This window comes from Microtus pennsylvanicus, chromosome 3 (assembly GCF_037038515.1).
Source record: "Microtus pennsylvanicus isolate mMicPen1 chromosome 3, mMicPen1.hap1, whole genome shotgun sequence".
Taxonomy (NCBI): domain Eukaryota; kingdom Metazoa; phylum Chordata; class Mammalia; order Rodentia; family Cricetidae; genus Microtus; species Microtus pennsylvanicus.
Window position 1 is genome coordinate 114098708 of NC_134581.1, and position 22642 is coordinate 114121349.

At 35.8% G+C, this 22642-nt stretch overlaps 1 protein-coding gene across 1 annotated transcript in view; it reads right to left on the bottom strand.

Annotated features, from left to right (window-relative positions):
• Positions 1-561: 561 nt before the first annotated feature.
• Gucy1a2 (guanylate cyclase 1 soluble subunit alpha 2) overlaps positions 562-22642 on the bottom strand; it is a 308832-nt gene continuing 286751 nt past the window's right edge. Inside the window, exon 8 of the mRNA XM_075966896.1 lies at positions 562-2340. Coding sequence (XP_075823011.1) covers positions 2133-2340 — 208 coding nt within the window. The 3' untranslated portion in view covers positions 562-2132. The remainder of the gene's footprint in view (positions 2341-22642) is intronic.

A 22642-nucleotide genomic window follows, 5' to 3' on the forward strand; every position in this document is an offset into this window, starting at 1 on the left:
GGTGAGCATGGCTCTCTTTTCATGTTCCTCAACAATTAGGAGACACTCTGTTTTCTTCAGGCATTTTTGAATATGAGCATGACTACTTTGTTTTTCTCACTTATTCCAGCTGTACTCCCTACAACTTCTCCCAATCCCTCTACTCTGAAGAAGGTGGGCTAATACCCAAGTCTCTTGAAGAAATTCATTTATTATTATGCTCATGAGAATACACCAGCCTCAGGCTACAAAGCCTCCAAGTCATTCCCTGAGCATCTATCAGTGTGATGTAAAAGATAGAGATCTGTACCTGGGGGAAGAGGTAAGAGCTTAGAAACTGGAGTCATTAAACTTGCTTTCTCTATGTGAAGGTTGTTAAACTAGTGTCGTCAATATACCAGGGCAAGACCCCAGCTCAAATTAGAAAGAACATGATTAAAACAAGTACTTTGCATATTTTAAATGTTCCCAAGTCATACACATAGAGAATGTGAAGTCATTGATGAACCATCATGGATGACATTGAAAATTAATATATACTTTATCTAAAGTGTGCCGTAAAATCTTTAATGCAGCTCCAAATTCTTGAACAGAAAATTATATATCACATTCAGTAAACATAGTTACCACTGAGTATATACACTGGAGTAAGAAAGGGTCCCTCTAATATTTCAAAATAGCAAATGTTTTCAGGCCATTGAACTCTTTAGAAGTTTAAACTTTAAATCTGATCCCAAATATGAAAATTTTCACCACACTGTGCACTCCTAATTTCAGTGTGAGCCTCTAATAATTTTTTTCATGCAGTGTTGGCTATAAGTAGCAGGCCATCAATTTAGTAGAACATGCAATAGAAATATGTGTGTGTGTGTGTGTGTGTATATATAAATCATACACACAGATAGGTTTAAATGATGCTATATATATAGAGAGAGAGTTAGACCCATTATTTCTAGTGTTGCTGAGGTGATTTGCTGCTTTGATTGCCTTATAAACAAAAATGCAGGGGAATACACTTTTTAGAGTCTCAAAGCCATGAAATCCAGGGTTTTTCTTTGTTTTGTGTTCAGGCAATAAAAAACAAATGTCCTGACAGGCCTTTGTCAGTAATGCTGGTTTCAGGGATTTGTCTGAGACTGTCAGTCAGTACTCAGAAGGCATTAGTCCAGATGGGAGGGAATTTACTAATACATCATGTCATGAGAATGCTATTTACTAGAGGGCTATTTAAGGTTGCAAACTCCATCTACACTAATAAGTTATAACTTGAAAATTGCCCAGTATTGCAAAGCAATTTGTTTTAACTGATATGCATTCGAAAATTACAAAAAAAAAAGATCTTTCCCGAATCTTAGTTACAGGTTTATCTGCTACTAGAAAATTCCATTTCCTGTGGACTCCAAGCTACATTAAATAAATCTGAAAGATACGTTCACTAAGCAGACATGTGGTTTCTCAACAGCTGATATCCTTAGATATATATGTTTTTAGTTCAAGCACTAATCTCTCTAAATGAACAAAACTATATTAGATTAGTATGTTAATATTACATAAAATACCAATAATACAACAACACATTCTGAATATCTAATCATGTTCATTGAACTGTTATTATCTAGAAGATATATATATATATATATATGTATATATATTTATAAAAATAGGTAATATCCCTAAAATATTTTTGCTGGGTTACAATTCTTCTTGCTTAGAAGTTTAATCACACTGCTATGATATATGTATGAAATGTCTATTTAGGAAAAGATAATTAGAGAATATTCAAAAGTGGTACAAATATATAGGAAGAGATACCTGTATGGGTGACAAGCAAGAAAGCACAGGTACTATTGATTGGTTACTTTTGAAAAGGGGCCTGGAAGTGTAAATAAAATATATATGACCTGAAACATTCATATAGATGAATACATTGTATTTTTTCATCCTAGCATCCAAGTTTTTTTTGTATTGTTTTCTGGGGGTTTTTTGGCAGCAGTTATTCACTGTTTCAAGGATTATTGCATGACATTGACACAGAAACTCTACTACATGTTCTTACAGAGCATTGGAAGAGAAGCAATGTCTTCCACCCCTCATTGGGACCCATGTTCTGGGCTTGTGCTTTTTTTGGAGGAGTCTTTGATCCACAGCAGGTCTCAGAGGCTTGTCTCCCGAAGAAACATCGTGCCAATATTGTAGGAAACCTTTTTTACTCTTGTTGAAGACAGAGAAGGCTTTGGCGGCTTTGGACCCGTCCTTACCTCCAGGAAATAGCAGACCCCAGGGATTTCCTTTGGAAAGTTGTCTGGAAGTTCTTCACGGGAACGAGGAATAAATATGAAACTGTCTTCTCGCTTTAATAGTCTGAAAAAATGTAAATAAAAAACAATGACATCTTGAAATTTGCAGGCAAATGGATGGAACAAGGAAAAACATCCTGACTGAGATAACCCAGGCCCAAAAAAACAGGCATGGTATGTATTCACTCATAATTGGCTATAAACTAAAGGATAACCAACCTACAATCCACAATCACAGAGAAACTAGGCTAAAGGGGGGACCCTAAGAGAGGCACCTATGGAGGACGCAGGAAGAAAAGTAGTTAAGCTCTCCTGGGGAAACTGAGAGGAGGGTAGAAGGGAAGGGAAGGGGAATTTGAACATGAGAATTCAAGAAGACTGAGTTGGGAGAGGGACAAGAGGGGGAGAGCAATGAAAAAGATATCTTGATAGAGAGAGTCGTTATGGGGTTAAAGAGAAATCTGCTGTTAGAAAAATTCTCAAGAATCCACAAGAATAACCCCAGCTAAGACTCCTAGCAATAGTCGAGAGGGTGCCTGAAAGGGCCTTCCCCTATAATCAGATTAGTGACTACCCTAATTGTCATCATAGAACCTACGTCCAGTAACTGAAGGAAGCAGAAGCAGTGACTCACAGTCAAGATCTGGGTTGAGTTCTTGGAGGTCAGTTGAAGAGAGGGAGGAGGGATTATATGAACAAGGGAGTCAAGAGCATGACGGGGGGGGGGGGGGGGGGGGGATCACAAAGTCAGCTGACAAGGGCCACTGGGAGGTCAGGGACTATGGACTGCCTGCTGGGCAATTTGCACAGGAACAAATTAGACCCTCTGAATGTGGGTGACAGTTTTGTGACTTGATCTGTTGTGGTCCATGTCAGTCACACCAAGACCTATCCCAGGTGCTTTAATTGGCTTTTTGGAGTCAATTTTTCCTTATAGTGGGATACACTGCTTAGCCTTGATAAGGAGTGGCTTGGTCCTGTCTCAAGTTGTTGTCCCAGACTTTGTTGGCTCCAAAAAAGGAGGCCTTACCCCATCTGAGAAGTGGATGAGGGAAGGGAAGGAGGGAGGTGGGGGTTGGAAAAAGGAGTGGGAGGGGGAACTGGTTTGGTATGCAAAATGAAAAGCAATTTTTTAAAATAAAAACACACACAAAAAAGAAAAGAATGTAAAGAATGTGAGTGAAACAGCAGGAGAAATAGGACCAAATGAATAGAAATTCTGAAGTTTAGGAAGCTTATCTCCAGCTATATTAAAACTAAGACCTTATACCTTTGAATAGACATGACTGACACAAGAATCCAAGTATTAGGAAGTGTTTTCACATGGGACTGATTGCTCCACATTATATCAATACTATAAAAGCCTCATTATGGTAATTAAAAATATTTCTTCAAATCTAACTTTTTGCCTAAAGAGCAGTATTTGAAAAATATTTGTTCAAATTTGATTTTACAAATTTTAATTTTTTTCTAAAGGAAAGCATTTGAAAATGCAAAACATGGCCGGGTGGTGGTGGCGCAAGCCTTTAATCTCAGCACTTGTGAGGCAAAGGCAGGCGGATCTCTCTGAGTTCAAGACCATCTGGTCTACAAAAGCTAGTTCCAGGATAGACCCCATAGCTACAGAGAAACCCTGTCTCGACCCCCTTGCCCCCAAAAGAAAAGAAATGCAAAACATGGTGCTTTATTTCAAATGTGTAGGACCTAGTGTTTCTGTTTTTTGAAAATCTGCCTGAAGTCGAGAGTTCTATTCTTATATTTTGAGCTTTCAATTGAGAATGTGTCTTGTGTGTCTGACACATAAAGTATGCAGCTTTGGCAAAGTAATGACTCAAAGTGTCCATGATATTTGGTAACTGATTTCTAGGAAGATAATGATTGCCAATCAAATATCTCCAAATGTATTTCCCATCACACCCAGAGACTTGTTTTCAGAGCAGAAGCACTGCAGGAGATTAATTTTTCATACTTGTTGAATTCCATGAAAAGTTCTGTTTATAATCATGTCTGAAAACACTATCCAGCTGTTCAATTTAATTAAACAATAGCTTGATATTGTTCAAGTAACCCTTCCCACATTCCTGTGAATACAGTCTAAGCACTTTGGTAAATATAAATAAAAAAGAAAGTTAATAAGAAGAAAAAACTCTCTACAGTTAATCAAAAGCACATGATAGTGAAACAGAATAAATGTTATTAGAAAACTTGATACCAAAAAAAAAAAATTAAAGAAATCCCAGAAGGGAAAAAGGTAAAAAGTGTTCTATAAAGGATTTTGTAGACAAGAGGTTATTTTAAGAGGTGAAGAAGTTAATTCAGTGACTATGGACAATTGGTCTGAAGGTCAGAAACTAGATTGTGAGCCAGATAAATTAGTTTTAGGACATTTGGTAGATAGCATGACAGAATATGGTGGGAATGAGAGTTAGTGCTATGATCATAGATTAGGACACATTTCTGAAACAATAAACAGAGTTTAGATTTTATTTGAAAAATACTATGGCAGTAAAGTCATCACCTTTTCAAAAAGACTATACATCTTCATAAATCAGGTCAGTGTCACTACAGCTCCAGGATATTATGTAGGAAATGAAAGGAGAGGAATCATTTTCAAATTTCTCTATCAGCTAAAATTATTATCTAAAAGTGACCAACAGCAATACTAATAATTATTACATTGAGAGAAACCTGTTGATATTGTCATGATCCATAGTTGTAGCATTTTGCTGTGAAAGGAAAAAAGAACATTTTGGTTATGCCTTAAAATATAATGCCATGGTTCTATTCATTTGGGAAGTGAGGCTCATTCTAAGTTTTTAAAATTCTGTAAATAGCCTATCATATTTGCTTCATAGGTAAAATAAAGGCAAAGATAAACATATACCTATCTGCTAAGTTTATGGTATGTGGAAGACAGTTCAGAAGTAGTGATTTGCTCAAGGAATAAGCACGGGTAGTGCAGCCTGCTAACTCTGAGTAAAGCTCATTTGGACTAAAACTACCAAGACTAACTTGCAAATAATTAAAATAATTCTCCATCACAAAGTAATCAAAGTGAGGTACAGCGTGGTGTCAATAATGACAATCAGAATATTGCTTACTTCCTTTGTATTTACATAGATGTTTACTTATTTATAAGTAATATCTAATCAACATGTCATAAATAACACATTTTTAAAATCTGTAACTAATTGTCTAGTTTAGCAGTGAATTCCCAAATGATTTTACTAAGCTCAAATGAAGCAGGCATTGTTATGTGGTATACCACTCGAGGACATAAATCAGTCTAAACTGGTGTACTACATGTAACAAAGATGGCCTTTGAACACAGAAAAGTGGGGATACTATGAATAAGCTAATAGAATTAAGAGAAAGAATTAGTCATAGGAATGAAGAAATAATACCTGAAAATATATGATGTGAGGTATCTGCAATTCAAATAAAATATAAGCATGTATTATGAAAGAGATAAGTATGTAAATGTTAGAATAATAGAAAACCACAATAAAGTATATTACCAACAAGTGTAACATTTAGCCATAAATTTCATCATTTCAAAATGTCCTTAAAGCCCCAAATCAACAATTAGGGCTTGGGGCTGTTTCTTTATCTCATCTATAGTTTTCCCATTGTGCTCTTTATGTTTTGCTGTAACTTCTGTTTTCTGACAGTGAAAAACAAAAATGGGTTATCTGTGAAAGTACGTATAAAGTACTGAAAGAAGAGGGCAGGAGCTGCATCAGATACCAGAACTTTTAAGTAATTTATTGCATTTTGTCTGGTAGGTAACTCTTAACAACACTTTGCTCTCTTAACATTTTAAATAAATCTGATAGGGGCTGGAGAGATGGCTCAGTAGTTAAGAGCATTGCCTTCTCTTCCAAAGGTCCTGAGTTCAATTCCCGACAACCACATGGTGGCTCACAACCATCTGTAATGATGTCTGGTGTCCTCTTCTGGCCTGCAGACATACAGACAGAATATTGTATACATAATAAATAAATTAATTAATTAATTAAAAAAATAAATCTGATATACTATGTTAGTAATCATAGAGACAACAGTTTTGGGGGAGTTTTTCCTTGTCTAAGTAAACACTTTGGTATCAATAAGTGAACACAATTATAAATTGCAAGAACGAAAGCCATGGCACATAAAGTTCCCGTTATTCCAGCTCCTATGAGAATCAGGGCTTTGAAGGCTTTGAACACTCTAGATGACCTACTGGGACACCTATGGAGGAGGTCAGTGGAAATGTTTCACACAGTGTGCCTGATCAAATGTGTGAATGAGAATTAGGATTGTACATTGATCACTGCAAAACCCTGATCTCTTTTGAAATGCTAAGGCCAGGTGCCTGGAAAGGTTATGAAATACTTCCAACCATCTATTTCTTCAGCACCTCAGTCAGAATTGAAAGGGAAGGTAATACTCTACATAAATATAAACTAATCCCCAGCTGATTTATAGACAAAGTGGGATTTTCAAAATCTCACATAGTCAGTACTTGGAAACCACACATTCTTGTTTAGCTGAATATCAACATTACTCATATAAACAAGCTTGTTTTGTTTTGCTTTAAGTTGATTTTTGGAATTTGTTGCTGTTATGGGTCAGGATATGATACCCAGACTGCTCCCTCAGTGCTGCTGAAATGACTCTGATTCTACCTCACTCAGATCCTGCTTTCATGTTCTTTCTTCTAACTGCTCCAAGTTTTGTGCTATGTCTTCCTTATATTATCATTTGCAAAAGGATTTAAAGCTTATACTGATGTACATGGTCTAAAAGTAATTTACATTTTAATACAAGATACAGATCATAACTTTTAAAAGAAAAATAGAGCCACAATGCAGAATCTTAGGTATCCTATTATTGTGTATACTACATTCTCTATATTGTAAGAAACATACCTACCTTACAGCTAGAATGTCCATAGAGTGGAGGAAAGAATTTGTTTTTCATCCTTTATGAATTTCCCCCAACTGTATCTTTTTATTCATTTGTTAACAAAAAAAAGCCATTGTGACTACATCCTGAGTACACAGCTTATAAAGTTTCAAGACTGTAGAATCAAGAAAAGGGAGCAACTGCACATTTCTCAAGACTGTAAACTTAGGATCTTCCAGTTTTCTGACCAGTGCGGTCAGCAGAAAGTCAGTCATTATGTGGTAGTAATTGATTTCTGTGAACCAATACCTGTTTACTTCCTATTATATCATGAATCAAGAGCCAACTTAGAAGGACATTAGGAGAAACTTTGATTTTTATTAAAAATGTCATTCTGTAAAACAGTTACTTCGTTGTCTGGCTTGACCTCATGGAGAGAAACATGAACCCAGTTCTAAATGGTAATGGAGGCCAGTAAGTAAGTACATAGAGATCCCTGGTGTGTAAACTTTCGAAATGTTTGCATGAAGCTTGAAAACCTTTCATTTATTTCAACAAATAGAAAAATCTGTGTAACATACAAGACTAGGAGAAAGAGACATTTCCCGAATGCCTTCTAAAGAAGTAATCAATTTTGTCTATTTACTATGTGGTAGTTAATAAAGAAAATAAAATCTTTAGTGAACTACCAGCTTACTAAAGATTTTAGGGTGAGGTGAATACTAATGATTAAACTGAAGGCCTACACATGTTTAGCAATTTCTGTCATTGAGTTTTTGGTTTGCAAGCCACACATTTTCTGAGTTAGAATCATACTAGGTAGCCAAGAATGTGCTTGAATTCACATTTTTTTCTTTTAGTTGTTCGAGACAGGCTTTCTCTGTAGCTTTGAAGTCTGCCCTGAAACTAGCTCTTGTAGACCAGGCTGGCTTTGAACTCACAGAGATCTGCCTGCCTTTGCCTCCTAAGTGGTGAGATTAAAGGCGTGTGCCATCATCACCTGGCTTGAATTTATATCTTTCTAATTCTTCCTTTCTACTGATTGGTTTATCAGTCAGCAACATCAGGCCTGGCCATAACTGTGGGAGACTTGAAAGTCAAAGAGGCAGTAGAAGGAGTACAGCTGGCATAGCTGAGAACTAGAAAGAATATATGGACAATGACATTTAGTCTTTAATCGAAATATATCTGCTTCATTCTACCTTCTATTTGATCACTTAGATTAGATATTAAATCCTTGAATAGAAATTATTCTCCCTTTAATATATTTAACTGTTCAAAAGTCAGATGTTACTTTCCTTATTAATCCAGTAGAGGTGAGCATTCTTCTGGACACTCTCATCTTTATTTTCTGTTTCAGTATTATAGAAATTAATAATTACATGTCTCTACAGAACAGGGCTCACTAGTGGGCACTTTTGAAGCTTTTGACATAGCAGGATACACTTTTGGTTTGCAAACGCTTTGGTTTGTTCTTTCATTATTTCTTGACCTTTTTCTCCATGTTTCCCTTTTGTGGGTTTCTGCTTAGTAAGACATTAGACTAGATAAATAAATTCTTATTTGTTTTTCTTCATTTATAATTAATTTCCCATTTGTTAACTGTATTTTTGAAAGATTGCCTACATCACTGCCTAGTGTGAAATTTAACATATCGTATTTATTTTCCAGTGCATTATTCTTACATGGTTATTTCATTTTTAGTTATGCTTTATTTTAATATCTTTAAACCTATGAGAATATTAATCATTTTAAACAAAATATTCTTTTATAATATTTGTCCTCTGTATATTACCCATTTCCTCTGTTTGATTTTTTTTAACAGTATCTCACTATTTCGTCTGATCGCCTTGGCTGGACTGCTCTGTAGACAAGGCTGGTTTTGTAATCTCAGCGGTCTGCTAACTGAATAATAGGATTATAGCTACCACACTTGCCTGAAAATCATCCACTTTTTTAAGTGTTTGGTGAGGTTTTATTATCATATTTTCCAGGAAATAATTTTTTCATACAATATATTCTGATCAAAGTTTCCCTTTTCCACAACTCCTCCCAGATGCTTCTCACCTCATCACCCACCCAAGTTGATGTCTTCTTTCTTACAGAGCCTGTACAGGCTCAAGTTAGCTCCCATCCCTAACAAAGAAGCTCTCTGATTGGCATCCTTTTGCAAATGGTAAATTAGTTTTCTTCAATGGAGTCTCCCTGGGAATATTAGCCACATTTAGGTTACACCACGTGCCCAGCAGTAGTTGGCCAATACAAAATTAACTCAATGGTATTTTGTAGTCTTTTTGTCTTGTATTGCCTAGTTAGGGCATTTTTTTTTGTCTTACTGGTCTTTTGTCAGGGATCATTGTCCTGAAGATGATAGCAGGGACCATTGTCCTAAGGATGTTTGCAGAGAGCCCTACATCCCAACTATCTTGAGAACTGTTTGTTAATGGAACCACAAAAGGAATGTTTCCGCTTACACCAGGTATGTTGACTGGGTGACCTTTGCTACCCCCAAACCCCCACCCCAAGCCAAGTTCCTCATTCAAGGGCTATATAAGCTGTAACCATTACCCTAATAAACGGAGACCTTGACAATTGAATTCTGCTTGGTCTCTCGCCCATGATTCATACAGGTAGAACCTCTTCAGACCCTGAATTTCCATAATTTTTTATAAACTAGTTTTTATAGTAGTCATTCTTTCTTCCAAGTGTGTATTGGTCCTTTATTTCAAGTCAAAGCTATTAAAAAATAGTGTTCATGTTTTTTCCTAAGAAATGGTTGAGTGGAAAAACCAAGCATTTTCTAAAAACAAATCTCATATAGACAAACTCACTACCTACTTCCCCATAGTGCTTGTGCTTGCTGTAACTCTGTATTTTTACTAGAATTGTACTTCTTTGTAAGTAAATGATTACACTTCAGGAAAATATAAGGATAAGCACGGGTATTTCAAATTAATGATTTACCTCTATATCGTTTCTATAAGGAGTATTTGTGGAGTCATTACTATGACATCAAGCATTCAGAGACTAGGAGTTAAACAGACTCCCTGGTAGACAGACAGATAGCAAGAGAGACCATGGCTCCATAATAAAGGTGGCTTCTTCCTCACTCTGCTTCTTGTGACAAAATCTTGGCTTTATATATTTGTTTGTTCTATCACCAGCAGGCCTCCTGTTTATGGATTGGTTCAACAAGTTCAAGATCTGCTCAGGACAGGAAGCACAACAGTTCTGGGCTCTTCAACCATAGTAAAATTCTTCAAACTGAACACTAAAAATTAGAGAAGGAAAACCTCTATGAAGACTTTAAAATTCCCAGCCCTCAGGAAGAGACTTTTTTTTCTTTTCACCTCTTTCCTCTGTAAAGCAGAGGGTCTTTTTCTCTGTGTCACTGCTGCCCATGTGTGGTATCTCGTCCCAATAAGCACCTTTCTTCAACTGTTGACTCTCTCTGTGGTGCTTGAGGTTTCTGTGCTGTCACATGTTGCCCTTGGACATTTTCTCTACCTTTTACTTTTTAACTGGCAAACAACAACAACAACAAACTCAATCTAGTCACATAGAGTGTATCACGATGTCTTAGAGTTTCATGGAAGAATGAAAATTTTTAAAATGTAAATTTTAAAAGGAAAAGGGTATCCTTAAGTTTCTAAGTGTTCTGAAAATCCCCAAATTTTCCTATTTAATTTTTTTTCTACTTGAGTGGAAGAGAAGAAATTGTACTCTGTATTTTCCTTTGTGCTTCACAATTTCAAGACCCTATGTAGTTTAAAGATATGTCCAAAGATACTTTAATTATCAAGTCAGCTAGACAGCCTGAAATCCTTTGAAACAAAATGATTCCTTTTCTGGAAATAACTTTCTTGTCCACACAAAAAAAGTAAAAATCTAGCTTACCTTAAGATAAAGCATAAGAAACATATTATAGGTTTAAAAATAGTTACTAGCATGCTTAATTGTTTGGGGGAGCTGTTAAAAGATTACCAATTAGTGAGTTCTAAATCTCAGGCTTACTCATGTGCAAGTTAAAAAATAAAAAAATATTCTTCCTAGGTATCCACTGAAAACTATAAAACAGGGATCTTGAGTCATTAATGTGACCTATACCTCATTCTTCTCTATTGCCAGAGGTGAGTTCTGGGGTAACAGGTTTGAATCCAGAGTCTAGTTGGCATGCCTGATGTGGAGAACATATAGCCTGCCATACTCCACATTAGTGGCAACACCAATGCCTCTCCTATTAGAATTCTGAATGTGAAATAGTTAAGAATTTCTAACCCATTGCCTTCTTAGGATATTGCCATTTAAAAACTTAAACAGTTCATATTTTTATCTGCAGCAAATGCAGAGAAATTTTAAATGCAAAACACTCATTTAAAAGTTTTTACACAAAGCAAAATTGAAAACCGGGACAAGATAGCTTTATATTGGAAATAAAATGATTGTCTTACGTTTTTTCATTTTTCTGAACAAGTATCTGTTTTTAAACAAGTGTATCATCAAACTAGGTGTCTTTATTAAAGGACAGGAAATGGATGAACTGAAGAAAATTACAAAATTTTAATTTTTAAAATACCCCCTTCATTTGGTATTTTTCAATTTTGGGTCAGAATTGACTTAGATAATTAAATAATCTTCACATTCTCTAGTCAACATGATATAGAGTCTAGATTTTTAAAAAGCACAAAAAATGCAGAACTAAGAAAACAAAGAAAGTAAATCATCCTGAGAATATATGTGGAGGTAAAAAATAATAAATCTAAAGGACACTTAAAGATCTAAATTAATTTCTTTCATTTTGAAAAATATCCCTTACAAAATTTTCTAACTTGTTTCTCAGAAATAATAATTTTAGGGAAAAATGTTTAGTAAAAAGGCAAACATGAGATATGAGAAATTGTGCACCAGCTCTGAAATTTCATCTCATATATTCTAGTGTCTTCTAGCACCGACACAAGTGAAAATCAACTAATTGTGCTAATTAAGTCACTCGTGGCTCTCAATTAGAAGGAAAAAGAGAGAATGAGTACAAGAGAGGGAGAGAGATTTCATTTTACTTTATTTCAGTGATGGAGGAAGGTCATTGGCTAATAAAGGAACTGCCTTGGCCCATTTCATTGGTTAAAAGATAGGTGGGAGGAGTAAACAGAACAAAATGCTGGGAGGAAGAGGAAGTGAGGTCAGATTCCACAGCTCTCGTCTCCGGAGCAGACGCCCCAGAGAGACGCCATGCCCCGCTCCCGGTCAGACACACACGATGAAGCTCCGACCTAGAATCTTCCCGGTAAGACTGGTGCTCACAGATTATTAGAGATTGGTTGATCGGGATATCAGAATTAGCCAGTAAGGGCTAGAGCAGAATGGCCAAGCAGTGATTAAATGAATACAGTGTCCGTGTTGTTATTTCGGGGCAAAAGCTAGCCGAGCAGGTGGCTGGGGTGTTGGGGACGCAGCCCCGCCGCTCCATATTACTACATTTCAGAGCTTATTTGTACGTCTAACATTAGTGAAACTTGAGAACTTATATACTAGTTAAAGGGTGCTGCATAAAGCAACAGACATGTTGGCATTACACCTGCAGATCTGATGAGTTCTTGATGTCTCTAAGAAAAATAACTTTGCCAAACATAAAAACTGACTTCAGAGTGGCTCCCCTTTAAAATGTGTAACAATGTACCAGTCTCTAAGTTTAACCAGAAATACTAAAAACAAAAGGATTTGTCAGCACACAAAGTGTTACCATGATCCCACATAGTTATCAAAAGAAAAGGTACAATTTAGACTGCCTTCAATGACAAACTCTCCAAAAATGTTATACTTCATTAGAAGTTAAAATATGCATTTATACAATATGAAATATAGCTAGACTACTTTTGGAAAGATCTCCTTAATATGATATAATACCAACAAGCCAGTAAAGTGTTATATAAAATCTTGTCAATTATTTTAAGAGATAGTTTGCAGAAATAAAAGAAAATGAGAAATATAAAAAATACAGACACTTGATTTTATGCTAAGATTTGAAATAAGAACTTTAAAAGAGAAAATAATTTATAACATATTACTATAGATAATGTCAAAAGATACAGTTTTTCAGGCCCATTCCTAGTGTTGAATATGTAATACATCCCTGCCAGTCAACCTGTTCACCTTTATTTTATTCCCACTGCTATTATAAGTGCTCATAACTTCAGGTCTGGAACAATTTGAACACCTTCCTGTAGTAGATCATTGTCCCCGACAATCCTTACCTACTACCTGTGCAAAACTGCTTGATGATTTTATGTTTCCAAGTTCAAAAACCTTCTGCACATTTCTGGTATTATACAATCTTATCTCATAACAATAAATGTTCGATCTTTCAAGAATACATTTAATTTTAAATATTAGACTTATGGAGGAGTTGGTAAGATTATATAGAGCGTTCACCTATATTTTTATTGTTTTTTCTTATAGAACAGTCAACTAAACTAATAATTAATGTTATATTTTATTAAGCAAATAGCTATAAAGACTCAACTGTCACTATAGTACTCTACAAACTACAAGTCCCACTCTGCCACCAAACCCTCCTATGTCTTCTGCAACCTTAGTGAAACTCTGAAACACAGTCTGCTACTACAATGAGAGAACCAAGAGAGAGGACCAGGAGAGGAACTCTGAAGCACAAACTGTGACTGCACAGAGTGAACGAAGAGAGAGCAATCCAAGAGAGCAGACCAATAAAGCAGACTAAGAGAGAGGGCAAAGAGAGACCACAATGGCTCTCTGAGACATAGACAGTGACAGTACAGAGCAGACCAAGAACAGTTCCCAAAAACACAGACAGCCACTGCAAGGTTTGGAGCAAGAGGCAAAGACACTGCCATCACCAATTGAAGGAAGAGATGGGTAGGTTCTAAAGCAAAAATTTGTCCAAGAACCTAAAAAACAACAAGGTAACACCAGAACCCAGTGGCCATACAACAAGAATACTTGATCATGCTAACCCAGAAGAAGCAGAAGAAAGTGATTTTAAATGTAACTTTATAAAGATGATAAAGACCTTTAAAGAAAAAGTAAAATTCCCTTAAGGAAATGGAAGAAAAGATAATTAAAAATTGGAATAAAGAAAGAACATTACAAGCTGCAAAAGAAAAAGGTAAAGTAACATATCAAGGTAGATCTATCAGAATTTCACCTAACTTCTCAAAGGAAACTATAAAAGCCAGAAGATCCTGGGTAAATCTTCTGCAGACATGAATAGACCAAAAATGCAAGCCCAGACTACTATTTCCAAAAAAGTTTTCAATCACCATCAATGGGGAAAATAAGATATTTCATAACAATACCAGACCTAAACAAAACTTATCCACAAATATAGGTCTAAAAAAGTACTAGAAGGAAAGCTCCAACCCAAGGAAGATAACTGTACCCACAAAAACACAGCCAACAGATACCCCCACAACAGTGAAATCTCAACAGATAGAAAAAAAATTGGACTAACACCTTGTATCCTATCAAATCATCATGATTTAAAATTAGAATTTAACAACAACACTAATTGCAGAAAGGGTCAAAACTCTTGAAAATTGAACAGTGCTCTATCGAACCAACCCTGGGTCAAGGAAGAAAAAAAGAAAGAAATAAAAGACTTCATAGAATTCAATGGAAATGAAGGCACAATGTGTCCAAACTTATGAGACACTATGAAAGCACTGCTAACAGAAAAGTTCATATTACTAAATTCCTACATAACGAAAGTTGTGAGAGCACACAATAGTGACTAACAGCACTCTTAGAACAAAAAGAAACAGACTCACACAGGAGTAGTAGAATCAGGAAATAATAAACTGGAGGGCCAAAATCAATAAAATAGGGGAAAATAATACAAAGAATCAATGCAACAAAGACCTGATACTTTGAGAAAATCAACAAGACAGACAAACCTTTATCCAAACTAACCAAAAGGCAGAGAAAGAATACCCAAATTAACAAAATCAAATATTAAAAGAGGGACATAACAACAGATACTGAGAAGTTCCAGAGAATTATTATGTCATACCACTAAAACCTATACTGCACAAAATTGAAAAATGTAAAAGAAATGGATAGTTTTCTGGATAGGTATCACATATCAAAATTAAATCAAGACCAGGTAAATAATTTAAATAGGCCTATAGCCTGCAAGGAAGTAGAAGCAGTTATCAAAAACCTACCAAACAAAAAAGCCCAAGGCCAGACAGTTTCAGAGTGGAATTTTACCAGAACATCAAAAAAGAGCTAATATCTGTACTTCTCAAAGTGTTCCAAATAAAAGAAACAGAAGGAACATTGCCAAACTCTTTTTATGAGGCTACAGTTACCCTGACATCAAAAACACACAAAGACTCAACTGAGAAAAAGAATTACAAACCAATCTCACTCATGAACATAGATGCAAAAATATTCAACAAAATACTGGCAAACCAAATACAAAAACACATCAAAAAATTCATTCACCATGATCAAGTTGGTTTCATCCCAGAGATGCAGGGATGAAAATCTATGAATGTAATCCACCATATAAGTAAATAAGCTGAAAAAACACGTGATCATCTCATTAGATGCTGAAAAAGAATTTGACAAAATCCAACACTCTTTCATGATAAAGATCTTGGAGAGATCAGGTATACAAGGAGCATATCTAAACATAATAAAAGTGTAGAAGAAGACTGCTTGTTGGTCCCAGCCACTGAACCCCAAAATAATCACACAGAACCTGTATTAATTAAATCACTGCTTGGTCCATTAGCTCCAACTTCTTATTGCCTAACTCTTACATATTAATTTAACACATCAATTAATCTGTGTATCACCACATGGCTGTGACTTACCAACTAATGTTCTGTCTGGCTCCAGTGGGGCTACATGGCTTCTCTGATTCATCTTTTCTTTCTCCCAGCATTCAGTCCAGTTCTCTCCACCTAGCTCTGCTCCTCCCTGCCCTACTCTGCTAAAGCAGAATACAGAGAGAAATCCCACATCACCCCCCCTTTACTGTTTATATTAAAAAGAAGGTTTTACCTTTTACATAGTAAAATTACATATAACAAAGGTATCAAGCAAGAATTACAGTTATAATATTTATATTTATTTTATAATAACTAAGGAAAATGATAACTATAAATATCTATCTATTCTTCAACACCATCAAAGATTCCAGAATGATGCAATATTACGTAAGTAAACAATAAGTTTATTGTAAGCAACTTACAAAACTCTAGAATTGACAGAGACATCTCACTGCCTGGAGAGTCACCCAGATTCTTCTGTACCATCCCTCTTCAGCCTACAGGCCTTTAGTATCCAGCAGACTTTTCCATGAAGCAGGAAATTTCAAAGGCAGTTCTGCCTATATTGACAGCTTGTCAGTCACTTTTTCTGTGTTCTGCAGAATGTCTGGCAGACACTTTTATGAAGCCGGAATCCCAAAGGATAATCTCACCTTTAAGCAAGTTCATTGGTCATTGATCTGTGGGTCCTGCAAGTCCAGCTTATCAAACAGTCCAGGCAAGAGCACTTTCTTGCCCAAATGGCTAACCAACTCAATAAGGAGTCTCTTTGATGCCCATCTTCCTCTTGAAGTAATTGGTGCTTCTAGGAACAGATGTGTCTCATTATCATAAAAAGTCCTAACTCCTTAAAACACTTTAAATGCCATATTCTGTAGCCTTTAAAAGATTTGAAGAATACCTATACTTCTGAAATACATCTATCAACCTATATTTCTTAATTATACATTTATTTATTGATTGATATTTATTGAACTCTACATTATTTCTCTGCTCCCCTCCCTGCCTCTCCCCTCTGCCATTCATTCCCTCCCCCAAAGTCCCCATGCTCCCATTTTACTCAGGAGATCTTGTCTTTTTATACTTTGTACTTCCCAAGTAGATTATATCTATGTAAGTCTCTCTTAGTGTCTGCATTGTTGTCTAAGTTCTCTGGGATTTTGGTTTGCAGGCTGGCTTTCCTTGCTTTATGTTTAAAAACCACCTATGAGTGAGTACATGTGATAATTGTCTTTCTGTGTCTGAGTTACCTCACACAAAATATTTTTTTCTGGTTCCATTCATTTTCCTGCAAAATTCAAGCTGTCATTATTTTTTTTTCTGCTGTGTAGTACTCCATTGTGTAAATGTACCATATTTTTCTTATTCATTCTTCAATCAAGGGGCATTTAGGTTGTTTCCAGGTTCTGGCTATGACAAACAAAGCTGCTATGAACATAGTTAAGCACATGTCTTTGTGGCATGATTGAGCATCCTTTGGATATATACTCAAAGGTGGTTTTATTGGGTCTTGAGGAAGGTTGATTTTCTGAGTAATCACCACACTGACTTCCAAAGGGATTGTACCAGCTTGCATTCCCACCAGCAATGCAGAAGTGTTCCCTTTCCCCCACAACCTCTCAAGCATAAGTTGTCATCAATGTTTTTGATCTTGGCCATTCTTACAGGTGTACGATGAAATCTCAGAGTTGTTTTGATTTACATTTCTCTAATGACTAGTGATGTTGAACATTTCCTTAAGCATCTTTTAGCCATTTTAGATTCCTCTTTTGAGAGTTCTCTGTTTAGGTCTGTACTCCATGTTTTTATTGGATTATGTGATCTTTTGGTGTCCAATTTCTTGAGTTCTTTGTATATTTTGGAGATCAGACCTCTGTCTGATATGGGGTTAGTGAAGATCTTTTCCCACTTTGTAGGCTGTTGTTTTGTCTTGTTGACCATGCCCTTTGCTTTACAGAAGCTTTTCAGTTTCAGGAGGTACCATTTATTATTTCTCTCACTGTCTGAGCTGCTGGGGTCATATTTAGGAAGTGCTTCCCTGTGCCAATGTGTTCAAATGTACTTTCCACTTTCTCTTCTATAAGGTTCAATGTGGCTTGCTTTATGTTGAGGTCTTTGATTCATTTAGACTTGAGTTTTGTACATGGTGATAGATATGGGTGTAGTTTCATTTTTCTACATATTGATATCCAGTTATGCCAGCACCACTTGTTAAATAAGCTTTCCTTTTTCCATTTGATATTTTTTGCTTCTTTATCAAATATCCGGTGTTCGAAGATGAGTGGGTCTTCTATTCGGTTCCATTGGTCCTCTCATCTGTTTTTATACCAAACCAGGTTGTTTTCAGTACTGTATATCTGTAGTAGAGTTTGAAGTCAGGGATTGTGATGCCTTCTGAAGTTCTTTTATTGCCCAAGATTATTTTGGCTATCCTGGTTTTTTTAAAGCTGCACAACACCATACCTTAATAAATATCACAAATACACATACCCGGTATAACAAAACTGACCTTAAATTTCTACCAATAAGCCAAGATCCATACTCATGCAAATCTCTATAGAATATCACACTTTAAATATAAGCACATATTTATAAACAATATTTGGGAATGCAAGCATACATTATCCAAAATTCTTCCTGCTGTTTATTGGGCAATGTATTTGGGGAGGGGGTATTCATAGCAATCTTTCAGGGAATCTTAGTCCATCAAATCATATTAGCAATCTACAGGTTCTCATCCTCTGTGGGAACAAAAGAAGAGCCTCTTTTCCAAAGCAACGTATCCTTAGACTCAAATTTTGAATTCAAAATACATTATATATATATGTGTGTGTGTGTGTATGTATGTATATATGTGTATATATATATATATATATATATATATATATATATATATATATATATATATGTTGGTTTAGCTTAGAAGTCCCTAAAATCAAATGTCTTTCTGCAGTCAAAAAATTCATAGATAACACTATAATATACATAATTCAGACTCTCTGTGAATTTTCCATTTTTATGTGGCTTGTTCTTAATCTATTACTTTTTCTACAAGTTTAATATTTATTTTATTATCTTTACTTATTTAATCTATGACTGTCTGTACTATGTCTCTTTAAAGACTTCGTTTTATTTTACAAAACTATTTATTTCTTTTTATAACTCTGCACTCTTTTTCTTCTCTCTCTCTCAAACCTACATACATTTATCCAACACCCAATTAGAGGTGTTTTTATGTCTGAATCTGTCCTATTGTGTATCTGTAATTCTTTACTGTCTAGAAGCAGTTGTCACAGACATTGAACAAATAATATCAAACTTCTCATGAAAACCCAAAACAATCCTGTACAATAAAGGAACTTCTGGAGGTATCATCATCTCTGACATCGCATACTATTATAGAGCTATAGTAATGAAAACAGCTTAGTATTGGCAGAAAATCTGACAGGTTGACCAATGGAATCAAATCGAAGACTCAGATATTAATCCATACACGTGTGAAGACCTGATTTTTGACAAAGAAGCTAAAATTATACAATGGGAAAAAGAAATCATCTTTAACAAATGGCATTGACAAAATTAGATGCTAACATGTAGAAGAATGAATTGTTTTAAAATACAAATGCAGTATCATCGCACAATAGAAACCAGGACAAATGACCAACTGCGGAGCATGTTGGTCTCTAGCACCACTGGCTCTTCTCAGTTCTTCTCACTCAGCTCCCTACTCTAAATTTCTCCAGCTCTTATGGTTTTCCTTTCCCCTTCTCATTTTTATGTAATCCTGCCATTTTATCCATGTGATTCCTTGGCACTCTCATGGTCCCCAGTCTTACACTCCTCTCTCTTGTCATTCTCTCTTGATCTGCTTGTTCCCCTCTTTCTTGCTTCTCTTTTGCCCCTGTCTTGCTCTCTCTCTTGGTCCTCTTCTCTTAGTCTCTTCCACACACTCACACACTTTGTCTTCCTTCATGGCCTTATTTAGTCTGCTGCTCATGTTTAGTCTACTACTTTCTCTCACTGCCCTAGACTCTTTCAGATGCCCCTGGCTGTATTATCCCTTATATCTAAAAATAAAAGCTTTCCCCTCAGTCATACCTTGGAGTGCTCATGTCCTAAATATATACTAAACCATTTGATTTGGTGAATTATCCAGGTTTATAAATGAATAAGACAGTTAATAATGCCAGGGATTGTGTGTGTGTGTGTGTGTGTGTGTGTGTGTGTGTGTGTGTGTGTGTATGTGTTTCAAGACAGGGTTTCTCTGTGTAGCTTTGGAACCTGTCTTGAACTTTATCTTAGGCCAAGTTGGCCTCAAACTCACAAAGATCCACCTTTTTCCACCTTCCAAGCACTGGGATTAAAGGTTTGTGCTGCCACCACCACCTGGCCTTATTTTGTCATTCTATTATTTAATCTGTCAGTACTTGCTTGTAAATATTTTCTGAATCCTTGAACCTGTTGAAAATGGTAGTAAGGTTATATAAAAGAAGTTCCAGGAAAAAGAACTCATGCATATACAATGACAATGCTTTAGGAAGCTCCAAAATATACCAGCCAAAACTCACTGGGACACCGCTCTGGTAATTCTTCAACTCTAATCATGGTTCCTTCCCTATGTTCTGACTTAGATCTATAAGGCACATTTTATTTGAAAATTTTTTTTTTACACAACCATTACCTGTTTTAAACTTACTTTGCTATTTGGCCTTTTGAACTATTACACATCACTCAATTTAGTTCTGATATTGCAAAATATGAGAACTTGATGAAGGAGTAAGATGGTATCCTCTTAATGGAAGAAAGCATGCAACAATATGTGAATATCTGTCATGTTCCAAGTAACTGGAGCTTGAACATCATGGTACATCCTAATGATAATTTTTGAAATAGTTACTCATTTTAAAATTTAGAAAACTTGGTCCAAACAAATTTGCTTCCTAAGCTTTGCAGAGACATCAAATTTTATAGACAAAATGCTAACTGAGGCATTTAGCTATGAGCTTTATAAGTAAACTCCGACTTCTCTGATCTAGTCTACAGAGTTGTTGGGGAGGAAGTTTGATTTTAACAGAAATAAAAGGTGTTTCACACTGAAGAAAAAAGTAGGCACTCTAAGAAACCTAGGTGTTAATTATAAAATGAGAAAAACAAATACGTATGGGACCAAAGAGGTAAGTGAACAGCCACATAGCTGGTTGCCCCACTCTCTAGGACCTCCACAGTGGGACAAAACCCAGCGGCACTTGCCCAACTCCCTTGGTGAAGGCGTAAGTCAAAAACAATGCCACACCAGTTTGGAATTATGATTAATAGGGTGGTATTTATTTAAAGGGGAAAAAACTTACAGATCGCTATCCCAGACAACAGCCCTCCACGCAACCAGGAAGGGAGTCTAGTCGCCAGCAGAGCAGGAAGTGAAGAGAGAGAGGAGAGGGGAGTGGCCGCTTTTTTAAAGGGAGAGAAACCCCACCCCAATGGGCTGGTATCTCAGCGGCTATAGGCTGGAGGAGTGGGAGGACCTCCCACAACACCTCCCCCTTTTCTTTAAATAAGAGAGTTCTAAACCTACTATGAAATTATATACAATAAGTACAAATATCCTATTCTAACTAGCTTAGGTCTTGTATAATAAATAACTTGGCCAAGTCATGAGAGAAAGTAACTACATTTATATAGTCTTCAACCCCATTGAAGATCCGAGAAGGGAAATAATGTTACCTGAGTAATTAGGAAGTTCAGTAAAACAACTTCCAAAACATGCAACAAATCACAGAGACAACTAGCTACCTGGGCAATCACTCAAAGTCACGTTAGCAGCATTGAAGCAACCAACTTTGGCTAAGGCCTAACATAACTGACATACCATTTTCAAAACTATCTTACCCAGTCTTGGCAGGATATGACAGTCCTGTTTTATCCATTGATGCATGCTCTGTATCTCTGTTAGTGGTTGAGGTATGGGCATTTCTTTGCCCAAAGGCCAGTTCTGCCAAAAGGAAAGGCTCTAGGTGGAGTGTCTTTGGTGTTCAACATTCTCTCGGGAATAGAGTGGTGTTGCCAGGAGCAATTGTATCTCACTACCACAAAACTCTGAGTTAGATTAAAGGCCATTTTCTACAGCTCTTTGAAGAAGTTGAAGATTATCTATCTATACTGAGTATAATCTCGATATATCTAAAGAACCTGATTAGTCTAATTATAAATGACAAACTTAGATGACTATTAATCTATATAATTCTCAATATCTATCTAACTTAAAGACTAAGAAAATAAACGACTGTGAAACAAATGAGGACAATGACCTCCAAATATAAACAATGTACAAATATACATTGCAATATGGCAAATATATATCAATACACAAACATTATATAAGTATCTTAATCATAGTTAGAAATGTACACTGCAATATGGTAAATATATACAATATATATATCAATACAATATATGTCAATACATAAAAAATGTTTTAAACAGAGGTAGAAACATGCATGCATACAATAGTAAATATAATTTAACTTTGTATCAATATAAAAGAATCAATACCAATATATTTGTCTAAAAACAGTAACTCACAATTATAAATCTATTATCCTATCATCCCTCTTTTTTTTTCAAAATGATCCCTGAGCTTATAAAATTCCTCCCCAACCCTCAATT